This window comes from Notamacropus eugenii, chromosome 2 (genome assembly GCF_028372415.1).
Source record: "Notamacropus eugenii isolate mMacEug1 chromosome 2, mMacEug1.pri_v2, whole genome shotgun sequence".
Classification (NCBI taxonomy): Eukaryota; Metazoa; Chordata; class Mammalia; order Diprotodontia; family Macropodidae; genus Notamacropus; species Notamacropus eugenii.
Genome location: NC_092873.1, coordinates 33,019,432 through 33,032,140, shown reverse-complemented (window position 1 = coordinate 33,032,140; position 12,709 = coordinate 33,019,432). Strand labels below are relative to the sequence as shown.

The window sequence follows — 12,709 nt, the reverse complement described above, 5'->3', positions numbered from 1 at the left end:
TTTGACTTGTCTGGTTGATATTTCTGGCCCGCCCAATCCTGTGATGGAGATAGGACTTCCATATTTCAACTTATCAGGGTTTCCATGAATGATGGAGGCCTTCACACCATAATCTATTGATGCCCTGGTTACAGTATTTGATGTTTTTCCATTATATGTTCAAATTGATATGGGTTCTATAATCCTCTTTGTGTATTTCTTCAATCTGAGCTGAGGCTTGGCCAATTTCTTATTCTCCTTGAAGGTGTGATGAACTTGGCTACGAGGATTCAGTAGGATCTGTAGGGGTGATTCTTACTTCTCTGTTTCATTAAGTGTCAAGCCTTTTTTCTCAGTTCATTCTCTATTAATTCATTAGTTGGAATACCAACTATATTTTTAAAATCAGACCCTGCTCTCAATAGAACAGTAAACAATTCTTTTCTTGTCATTCTATTCTGACTTTGAATCTGCTGGCTATTTATTCATCTCTCTTGGGGAAATTTGTCTTTTCTCTAGTCCCCCAGGTCATTTAACTGTGACATTGTGTCCAGCACCTCTGAAAGAGGGTTCCCTATTTCCCCAATTATTACAGTCACAACTAGGAGCTTGTAAACAGGAGGAGCCATCTTCACTATTTTATTCCTATGGGAAACTGCAAAGAGGGTATCATAATATGCATATGCATTTCCCATCATTATAGCAGTCTTCATTACCTCCTCTTTTAACTTTCTTATGCAGACCCTACATGAATTCCAGGGTCTATTTCCAATAGACCAAATAGAGTCAGTAGGATACTGCCTATTGTGTCCTTCTGTAGGCAAAGCTAACAGATTAGTTGTATTGTTACTTCTTTGCATATTGTAATCTCTAAAGGACTGCTGTACAAAACGATTTTGACTGATACTGATAAATTTCAAACAATCCACACCATCTATCAATACCCCTCTGGCCCATTCATCACTGATTCTTACCATCCAAAATATTAGCAATTCTCCCATCCACTGGGTGAACTGACTCAAAATGTCTGTTACCTCCTGCTGAGTAAAATCCCCAGTTGTCTCCTTAAACACTATTCCCTTCTTGGTTTGTTTCCACCTCACTGTGGGGCCAGTTTTCGCCTTAGAAGTCTCCTCCTTGCAATGTTTCATTTTCCAACTCTGACTTAATTATACCCCACCCCCCACATACTGTCTCCATCAGTCGTTGTCATGGCTACTATGCTAGTATGTACAAAGGTCATATGCACACTTCTTTTGCCATCATTCTGCTTCTTCTTAGCTAAATGAACTACTTTTTCTTCTACCTGAGACCCCCCAGTCTGTTCTTTTAGCAGAGAGCCTGAACACTGAGAATTTCCGTGCAAGTTAGCTAACTTTTTTTCCATCTGAATTTTTTCTTTCAACAGCTCATCTCTGCTTTCACACATAATATAATAATCTGTTAATAAAATCTGGCCTCTCCTATGTACCACTGCTAGCTCTTTCCATGGTCTTATTGGTATTCTTTGCAAACACCTTTCCAAATCTCTAGATTCCCCTCCCACTCCCATCCCCCTCCCCCATAACCTTGCTTCCCAGTTTTCACAGAGTCTGGTGCTTTTAGTCCATTCTCTTGCTAGTGAGGAATATGGTAAATCCTCCCATCCTGGGATATTAAGGTCTTCCTCTAAATCCCTTCTGTCTCCAAATAGAGATTTTATACCATGCAATCTTATTTGTGATACCAAATGTATCACTAAGGCAATATTTACAGCACTGGTGGGGACTATGAATGTGCCAGTGTAATTCTCAATTGCAAAATATAACAGACTCTCCATAGTAACCAAGTCAATAAACATTATCACTGGAGGGAGGCAAACCATTCCCAAGCCTCCCCAGCTCCTGCTGGGGCCTTCCAACAAACACTCAGAAGCCTAACTGTGCCTGCCTGCCTGTTTACTTCCCAGCTCTGACTAGCATGACCAACTTCCTCCCAGTTCTTCTCCACCCTTCCTCTTTCACCCATTCTACAAGGTCCTCCCACTACACGTGACTTAGGCTTCCGTGTGATTTAAGCAATGGACATAGGCCTATTAATGAATAGGAAAGATTTTCCCACTTAAATTACCATTACTTGAGGTGGGAGCAGACCATATGGTGGAGTAAAGGAAGCAACTTGCCTGAGCTCTCCTCTAAACCTCTCCAAATACCTGTAAAAATAACTCTAAGCAAATTCTACAGCAGCTGAACCTACAAAAAGACAATTAAACAAATTTCTAGCCCATAACAACCTGGAAGGTGGACAGGAAAGATCTGTTGCATCAGGGTGAGATCAGAGGATAGTCAAGTACAGACCACTCCAGTACAGACCAGGTCCCAGCAAAACCAGAGAAGGTCTCAGAATGCTATATCACTGGCAACTGTAGTGGTTTCCATACCTCTCATCCCACAAAGGGCAAAGACAATTTAAAAAGTCAGTAAGAAAAATTTGTAAGAGCTGAGTGAGAAAGAAGCACCGTATAGCTGTGGCCTCAGGAAAGCCACAGCCCCAGCAAATCAGGAGCAGGCTTTGAGAGTGACTGAATCATCATCTGCAACAGTAGTGGCTATTTCTGGAGCTCTCAGCCCACAGAATGTAAGGTGATCAAATATCTGGTCAGAAGGAGATTAAAGGGGTCTGTTTGCTAGCACTGAAGCAGAATTCTCTTTCTTTATCCATACTAGGATCTTGTTCACAGTGCTGGGTGGTAGTACTAGGGTGAGGAAGAACATTTAAATAGCAGTGACAGCAGTGGAGAGGAGACTATCCTCACAGTTCCAGGAAAGGAAAGAATGCTTGTGGTCACTTGCAGACCAGAGCACAAGCCAAGAGAGACGTAAACAGCTCTACTTTGATCATAACACCTTGGAAAAACTGAAAAGTTATAGGTCTCTAGAATTATCTTTGAAAACAACCTAAACAAAATCTCTGAAACTTGGAATGGTTCTTTTGTCACACTGGAAGCAGAGTCCTACCTCAGGAAAGAGTTAAAAAGTCAAGTAATAAGCTGGGGAAATCAATAAACAGTATCGAAATAAATCAGACTAAAGAAACTTACTTTGGTGACAAGGAAGATCAAAACATATACTCAGAAGAATATGAAGTCAAAGCTCCTACATCCAAAGCCTCCAAGAAAAACATGAATTGGTCTCATGACATGGAAGAGCTCAAAAAGGACATTTAAAATCAAGTAAGAGAAGTAGAGGAACAATTGGGAAGAGAGTGATGCAAGAAAACCATGAAAAATAAGTCAACAGCTTGGTAAAGGAGACACACACACAAAAAATACTGAAGAAAATAACACCTTAAAAACAGAGTAGACAAAATGGCAAAAGAGATCCAAAAGCCAATGAAGAGAATTCCTAAAAAAGGAGAATTGGCCAAATAGAAAAAGAGGTCCAAAATCTCAATGAAGAAAATGATTTCTTAAAAATTAGAATGGAGCAAATGGAAGATAATGACTCTATGAGAAATCAAGAAATTTTAAAACAAAATTAAAAGATTTTCACAAAATAAATGACAGAAATTATCCAGGAAAACTACCCTGATATTCTAGAACCAGAACGTAAAATAGAAATGGAAAGAATCTATGGATCACCTCCTGAAAGAAATTCCAAAATGAAAATTCCTAGAAATATTGTTGCCAAATTCCAGAATTTCGAGGTCAAGGAGAAAATATTACAAGCAGCCAAAAAGAAACAATTTAAGTATTATGGAAACACAATGAGGATAGCACAGGATCTAGCAGCTTTCTATATTAAGGGATTAGATGGTTTGGAGTATTATATTCTAGAGGTCAAAGGATCTAGGATTAAAACCATGAATCACCAGCCCAGCAAAACTGACTATAATTCAAAAGGGGAAAAAAATTGACATTAAGTGAGATCCAGGAATTTCATGCATTCTTGAGAAAAGACCATGGGTAAATGGAAAATTTGACTTTCAAATGTAAGACTCAAAAGAAACATAAAAAGGTAAAAAGGAAATTGAAATCATAAGGGATTTATTAAGGCTTAACTGTTTACACTCCTACATGTATAGATGATATTTGTAACTCAAAAGACTTTTCTCATTCTTAGGGTAGTTCGAAGGATTATCCCTACATACATACATATACATATATACATATATATGCATATAAACACACAAACACATGTACACATATGTACATATATTCATATATGTGTACATAGATAGAGAGCACAAATGTGAGTTGAATATGAAGGCATGGTAGCTAAAAAATAAAATTAAGACACGAAAAAGGAATGTACTGGAAGAAAGGGAAAGGGAAAGGTATAATGGAGATAAATTATCTCACATAAAAGAGACAAGAAAAAGCTTTTACAGTGGAGGAGAAGAGCAAGGAGGTGAGAGGGAGTGTGTGAACATTAGTTTCATCAGAATTCACTTAAAGAGGGAATAACATACACATTCAACTGGGTATAGACATCTATCTGGCCCTACAGAAAGTAAGGGGAAAGGAGTTAAATGAAGGAGGGGTTCATAAAAGGGAGAGCAGATTTGGGGAAGGAGTAATCAGAAGGAAATACTTTTGAGGAGGGATAGGGTCAAAGGAGAGATTAGAATAAATGGGGGGTGGGATAGGATTGAGCGAAATATAGTCAGTTTTTCACAGTATGACAATTATGAAAGTATTTTGCATGACTACACGTATAACCTATAGTAAACTGCTTACCTTCTAAATAAGGAAGGAAGGAAGGAAGGAAGGAAGGAAGGAAGGAAGGAAGGAAGGAAGGAAGGAAGGAAGGAAGGAAGGAAGAAAATTTGGAACTCAAAGTTTTAAAAATGAATGCTAAAAAATTGTTTTTACGTGTAACTAGGGAAATCTTACCACACTGAAAAAGAAGGGGAAGAGGATAAGAGAAGGGGGTGGTAATGATAAAAGGCAAGACAGATTGGAGGAAGGGGTAGCCAGAAGCAAAACACTTTTGTGGACGGACAGGGTGAAAGGAGAGAGAGAATAGAAAAATCAAGGAAAGGGAGAATAGGATGGAGGATAATATAGCTAGCAATAGTAACTGTTAAAAAAAATTGAAGCACATTTGTCTGGTAAAGGCCTCATTTCTCTAACATATAGAGAACTGTGTCAGATTTATCAAAATAAGAGTCATTCTGCAATTGATAAATGATTAAAAGATATAACCAGTTTTCAGATGGTGTAATTAAAGCTATCTCTACCCATATGAAATAATATTCTAACTCATTATTGACTGGCAAAATGCAAATTAAAACAATTCTGAGGTGTTACTTCATACCTATTAGATTGGGCAATAGGTCAAAAAAATTGTCATAAATGACAAATGTTGGAAGAGATAAGGGAAAAATGAGACATTAATGTATTGTTGTCAGAATTGTGAACTGATTAAACCATCCTATAGAGCAATTTGGAACTATGCCCACAAAGCTATAAAACCAGGCATACCCTTTGACCTAGCAATATTAATAATTGGTCCGTATCCCAAAAGATTTATAAAGACAAAAAGAAAGAGACCTACATGTACAAAAATATTTATAGAAGCTCTTTTATGGGGGCAGAGAATTAGAAACTGAGTTGATATTTATCAATTAAGGAATGGTTAAACAAGTTGTGGCATGTAATTATGATGGAATACTATTGTATTGTAAGAAGCGATGAGCAGGAAGACTTGCAAGGTTGTTGCAAATTTTGTACTAGGTACAAAGTAAGAACACTGTTGTATGATGATCAGCTGTGAATGACTTACCTATTCTCAGTGATACAATGATCCATGACAGCTCTGAAGCACTTAGGATGAAAAATGCTGTCTGTCCCCAAAGAAAGAATTGATGTTGTCTGAATACAGATTGAAGCATCGATTTTTTTCTACTTTATTTTTCTTGAAGCTTTTTTTTGTCTATGCTTTCTTTCACAGCATGACTATTATAGATAGTCTTTGCATGACTACACATATATTACCTATATGGAATTTCTTGCCTTCTCAGTGAGTTGGTGAATAGGGAGGGAAAATGGGAGAAAATTTGGAACTCAGCATTTTGGAAACAAGTGCAAACAATTATTTTTGCATGTAACTGGGAAAAATTAAATACTAAATAAATTAATTAAGATTAAATAAATACTTGTGGGATTGAATTTATTTTAGAAGTATGAATTCTTTGTAATTAGGGAATTACTTAAATCTCATTCTATGTTTCCCAACATGTAACTAAGCTTCCTATCTTTCCTTTTTCTTTCTCTAACTTACAATTTCTTTCAAGACCTCAGGGTAGGTGACCTGACTAGTAATATATATATATATATATATATATATATATATATATATATATATATATATACACACACACACACACATATATACATATATATACATATATATTTTAATAGTTTCCTTTGTTTTGGTCTGGACCTGTGATGTCATTTGTGTCGCAAAATCACCTTGAGGAAACTCCTGCCAATTCTGCAGTTTACAATCCTAAGAGAACTGCCTAAGAAAGGGAGATGTATAAAGTGAATAGAAACAGTAATGATGCTTTGTATTTCTATGGTATTTGGAAGTTTTCATACCACTGTTACATACATTGTTTAATTTGATACGTTTTACAATTTACAATAGCAAGTCAGGTGCTTTGACCTTGATCTCATAGCTCTTAAGTCAGATTCCAGGTCTTCAGGTACACAGACAGCATTGTGCTTTCTCACTATCCATTTATTGCTTCTAATAATGAAAACACATCTTTATATTTTTAAAATCATGAAATCATAGAATTTCAAACCAGAGAGACTTTCATGATCACCAATAAATATAAATATAAATCCCCAATTTTATAGATAAGGAAACTGAAGCTCAGAAATGTTAAGTGGCTTTCCAAAGGCTCTTTTATAATTAGTGGTAAAGCCAGGGAAAAACACAGTGTTCCCTGAATCTTGGTATTACATTATTTTCCTCTTATCATGTTACCTTTTATTTAAATTATTTTAATGTAAAATCGATTAATACCAATTTTGTATGTGTATGTGTTTGTGCATACGTGAAAAGTGACTGTCTTTTGTGTCCCGTTACTCTTAATTGCCCCTGTAGCACTGCTGAATTTGCTTCACTTAGCAATAATTTCGTAATTGTGTTGACAGAGATTGATCTATTATGCTTCCTCTGGAGATCTGCAGCCATCCTCTCCCTTTCAATTACTGATTTACCTTGTCTCCAGGAGTCTATAGATTGGGGTTTTAAATATGAATGTTGATGCCAGGCTACAATAGGGTCCTTTTTAACTCTGTGATACAACTACAGTTCTGATATGCTGATTTTAAAAAATCCTTGATTTAATTTAAATTAGCATTTCAATTTACTATGAGCAGTAATATGATATTTCCTTTAAAAACAACACCAACAATATAAAAATCAAGGGATGTAACCTTGGTTTGAGATGTTGGTTGTCAAGCAGCATTGCCAGTATGTCACCAGCCTACCAACATAATCTAAAAGCATTCTTAATGAATCTTTTTTAGTGAGATGATATTCAACCAATGCATAACTATAGTTCCACTTCATTTTGCAGATTGTCTTAAACTTTACTACAATGGACCTCTACAAGAGTAGCTTGTGCTGGTATGATTATATTGAAGTCAGAGATGGGTTTTGGAGAAAATCGTCTCTGCTAGGTAAGCTATTATATACTAACTGAGTTGCCTACCATTGCTTCCTGTCCCTAATCCCTATCTATGTCACCTGAAATTTGTATTTTGGGAAGATAGCCCATTTTGCTTTCTATTAAATACAGATATTCAGGAAATATATTTAAACAGATTTTTCTTTCATTGGAGCAGTACATTATAAAACAGATGCTTAAGGATGAGTATGTCAAATGATGGGAGCTCCACAACTCTTCTTGTTACAAGAACTACTTCTTAAAAGGATTGTGTGTGTGTGTGTGTGTGTGTGTGTGTGTGTTGAAATTAACAACCATCATAGTTTGATGAAAGAACTTGTGTAGTAGCTTCTTTTCCAGTTCAGCAGTGTGTGAGACTCAAGTTTCATTTGTGGATTTACTGGATTAAATGCAGTATATCCAAATGTTCACATTCCTAGTTTAGTTTCTCCCTGAGTTATTGGAGTTTGGAATCAAACATTTCCAATTTGTGCCACATTGTGTTGTTCTAACTGGGCACAAATGAAAGCCTGTATGTTGCCAACTTTTAGACCACAGATTGCACCATTGGCTTGCATGAAGTAGGCTAGTCTTACAGTTGTCTCCTGTTCAATTTAAGGATAAGAGCAATGGCGAGTTTGTTTGCTAATACTGTGTGCCAAGAATTTTAAGAGATCTTTACTTTTTTAATGAAAGAAACCTTGCTCATTTGCACATGGCCAAATTTATTTTATTTTTATTTTGGAGTAGGAAGTCTAGACTTGTAATTTACATTGGCTTAGGGAACTCACTGAACCAATGCAAATCAGCACCTGCTCTGCAATTTACAGTCTTAAGAGTTGCCTGGATTACTGGGATATTCAATGACCTGCAAAGGAGGGAGTAGTGGTGGTAGTCAGACAGACAGTATGTGATAAGCAAGAATTGAACCTACATCTTCCTGAATCTGAAGTTAACAGTATATCCACTATATTCCACTGGCTGCTTTGAATTTATTTATTTTCTGTGTAACTAAATTTTGTGAAAGTGACATCATTTGGGGGAAAATGGCAGATATACAAAGAAGAAGTTTGGGTGTTTTTAAAATATTTAATAATAAAAAAATAACAAAACTGAATATTGCATATAAGGTAATTCCAGGTAAGAAAAACATAATTCTGAAGGTAAAGTGATTACCTGCCCAAAGTAAATTACTTTTTCCAAAGAGATTATTATACTGTGAGGGAACCTAACAATTACTGGTAGGTAGTTTGCCAGTCTTCTTTCTCTATCTCCTGCCTCCTCATCCCCTAAACATACCAATAGTAATATGTTTTTCTTGATTTCTCCTGGTAAAATCTGGGTCGTCTTCAGAGGAAAATAGAATTCTAAAAAGTGATTCTGAATTGTTTAAATTTTTGGCACAGGGCAACAATTATATAAACTTTGAGTGATATAAAAATGATGTGTCTTTTAACAATGCATAGAATTTTTGCTTTTTATTGTTAACCCTCAGAATCATAGTCATGATTAGACACGGTTTATCAGTTTAGAGAGCAAAGTATGATTACAAAGAATTCTTCACCTCTTAAGAGCTGGAAAGACCATATTCAACAATCTCATTGACTTTTGTTTCTTCTAGGCAGATTCTGTGGTGACAAATTGCCTGAAGTCTTAACATCTACTGACAGCAGAATTTGGATTGAGTTTCGAAGCAGCAGTAATTGGGTAGGAAAAGGTTTTGCAGCTGTTTATGAAGGCAAGTCACACTGAATCTTAGAGATGACTTCATTCACTGCATGAATCTGCTAACAAGAAATGGTAGTTTTTTGGGGGGGAGAGAGGAGGTTGAGTTTCTTTTTTCCATAGTGTTAGCAGAGCATCCATTCCTGTCATTTGAAATCAAGAATTTTCTAGAGTCAGGTTAACATAATGGAATGATCATATAAAAGACTCAGTTGTAAATGATAAGAATGAGGGAATGCAAGGGGTTCCTATTTCCAATATTAGTGACCTTATGAATCAGTCTGGAAATTTTTCTCAAATGATATGGCGCTTCTGAAGTGGCATTTATTTTACTTCTCACATATCAAAATCCCTCTGCAGTGTTAGCAAAATGTAAGGAAATTGCTATTTTCCTTTAGTCTGGTTTGGTCTAGTCTCTTTGCTAATTTCTGTAGTGAAACCCTCTATCTTTTGTAGGAAATGTTGGGGCAGGAGGGTGGGAGTGGGAAAGGAGGAAGTATCCTGAATATGTCTTGAGGACCTTTTTGTTTAAATAGTGGAGTTTATGAAATGCTTTTTTCTATACTTTTTTGAAACAGTAAAGTAGTACTATATTTGCTGACTTTGAGAAATAGTCTTTCTCTTGCCAAGGGAAGAATAAATACCTCCCTTTTCTATTTAAAATTAATCTGGTTCTGCTTTTGATAGCATAGTAGTTTAGGTAATTCGAAGAGAGTTAGCAGATTTCTTTTTTCCCTTAAAACTTTTATATAAGCAGAGGCCTTTTTGTTTTAAAGATTAGCCGCTGAGCAGTGAATTACTTGGTTATAGTCTACAGATGTTTATCAAATGACCATAAGTTTCTTGCCAGGCACTCAGTGTTTGCTATAAAGATTACATCTGCTCTGTTACTTACGGTCAGTACACAATGAAGAAGAGTTCACAGATTACCAAAAATATTCTTGGATAATAAATTTATAAAATAACCTTTTCCCCCCAACCTCTTCCTCCCAAATCACAAATATATATTTAAAATATTTAAGAGATGGGTTGCTAGAGACATGGTGTGCTGTGATAGGTAGAAGCTCAGCTATTCTTAGGATCTGGAGATTTAGGTTTAAATTCTGCCTCTGATACCTACTGCTCTTGTGACCCTGGGCAGATCTCTTAATCTTTTGGTTCCCCAGGCTACTCTGTAATGTTGTCAGAGAGTTGCTGATTTTCATTGATTTAGGGAACTTCCTTTTTGAGTTCCCTATACCAATGGCGTCACATTCAAATAGAAACAGATCACTTGCTAGCTGCATTTTAACTTAGAAAACCACAAATTAACATTATTTGTGTTTTTATTAATTATTAATTTAACATTATTTGTATTTTTCTACATTTTGTAAAATCCCAGTTACATTTTTATCTTTGTTCTGCCAATATTGGGAGTTTTATGGGCTGTTTACAGTCCTCCAAGGAAGGAGTTAAACACCTTTGAGTTTATGCCAATGAAATTACATGGCTGGGAATATAAAGATATATCTGAAATAGTTCCTGTCCTCAATTGAAAGAAATGAACACATATAAATATATACAAAATGTACATATGTACATATGCATATATGCATACATATGTATTTATAATATCTTCACACATCATATCCACACTCACTAGAGGTTATTTTTCATATAAGCAGTAGTAGCTGAAGGATCAAGAAAGAGAAGAGGTAGAACTTTAATAAAATTTTGAAAGAAACTAGTGATTCTGAAAGGGAGAGATGAAGAAAGAATGTCTTCCCAGTATTGGGAACAGTCTACACTAATATTTAGCTGTAATCAAATAAGGCTGCTTTCAAGAAATTTAAATTAGATATACTTTAAGATGTACATTAGTTTATAAAACGCAGACTATTACATGCTTAATAATTTCAAAAAACGAAAACTATTTGTTAATTTTAAAGATATGTAAACTATTAATGACTTTGTTGTGTCTACTTTTTGTTGGAAAGAATTTTAATATTCAGTTGTAGCACAGAGGTCCCCAGTTTCAGTTGACCCTCTAGATGGATATCAGTCATTTGTAACCTTAAGGGCATCATGATCTGGGTTAAGTAGGATAATGCAGATTCATGGCAATAAATGACTGAAAAGCAAGAAAGAATTTTTGGGGTGTGTTGTCTAAGGCATGGGTGTTCTTTTCCCTCTCACTTAATAGTTTTTTGTGTTTTGTCCAATTACATGAAAAGATGGTTTTTAACATTCACTTTCATAAGATTTTGAATTGCAATTTTTTTCCCTCTCCTCCTCTAGTCCCCCTTTCACAAAAAGGCATGCAATCTCATATAGGCTATATGTGTACAATCCTAATGTCATATGATATTAGTCATATTGTGAAGGAAGAAGCAAAACAAAAGGAAAAAACTGTGAGAACTGTATTTTTCTCCATCCTCCTCCCCTACCTGTCTATTCTATTCTTTCTCTCCTTTCACACTATCCCTCCCCCATCTGCCCTCTCTTCTACCACCCAACCCACCCTTCTTTTATCCCTTTCCCTTCCTACTTTCCTAAAGGGTAAAATAGGTTTCTATACCCAGCTGAGTGTTTATTATTCCCTCTTTGAGCCAATTGTGATGCAAGTAAGTTTCATTCACTGTCCTTTGCCTCCCCTCATCCCCTTCCACTGTGAAATCTTTTGCTTGCCTCCTTTATGTGAGATAATTTATCCCATTTTACATCTCTCTTTCTCCAAGTACATTCCTCTCTCAACCCTTAATTCTGTTTTTTAGATATCCCCTCTTCATATTCAACTCACACCTGTGCTGTCTGTCTATATATACTCCTTCTAACTACACTAATATTCTAGTCTTTTCATCAAGAATGCTTGAAAGTCCTAAATTTCATTGAATATCCATTTTTTACCCTGAAGGAGTACACTCAATTTTACTGCACAAGTGATTCTTGGTTGTAATCCTAGCTCCTTTGTCCCCCAGAATATCATATCCCAAGTCCACAGATACTTTAACGTAGAAACTGCTAAATATTGTATTCTCCTAATTGTGACTCCACCATACTTGAATTGTTTCTTTCTGACTACTTGCAATATTCTTTCCTTGTCTTGAGAACACTAGAAGTTTGCTTCTGGAAGTTTTCATTTTGGGATCTCTGTCAAGAGGTGATTGGAGGGTTTCTCAGATTTCTATTTTACCATCTGGATCTATGATATTAGGGCATTTTTCCTTGATAATTTCTAAGAAGATGATGTCTAGACACTTTTTTTTATTTTGATTTTCAGTTACCCCAAAATTTTAAAATTATCTCTCCTGAACCTATTTTTCAGGTCAATTGTGTTTTCAATGAGACATTTCACATTGTC

At 35.8% G+C, this 12,709-nt stretch overlaps 1 protein-coding gene across 4 annotated transcripts in view; it reads left to right on the top strand.

Moving 5' to 3' along the window:
• TLL1 (tolloid like 1) overlaps positions 1-12,709 on the top strand; it is a 410,556-nt gene that overhangs the window by 285,674 nt on the left and 112,173 nt on the right. For all 4 annotated transcript variants that reach the window (XR_011973863.1, XM_072639726.1, XM_072639725.1 and 1 more), the window contains exons 10-11: positions 7,555-7,657; positions 9,266-9,382. Coding sequence is in view for 3 of the 4 variants with exons in the window: in XM_072639726.1 (XP_072495827.1) it covers positions 7,555-7,657; positions 9,266-9,382 (220 nt within the window). In the remaining variant the exon portion in view is untranslated. The remainder of the gene's footprint in view (positions 1-7,554; positions 7,658-9,265; positions 9,383-12,709) is intronic.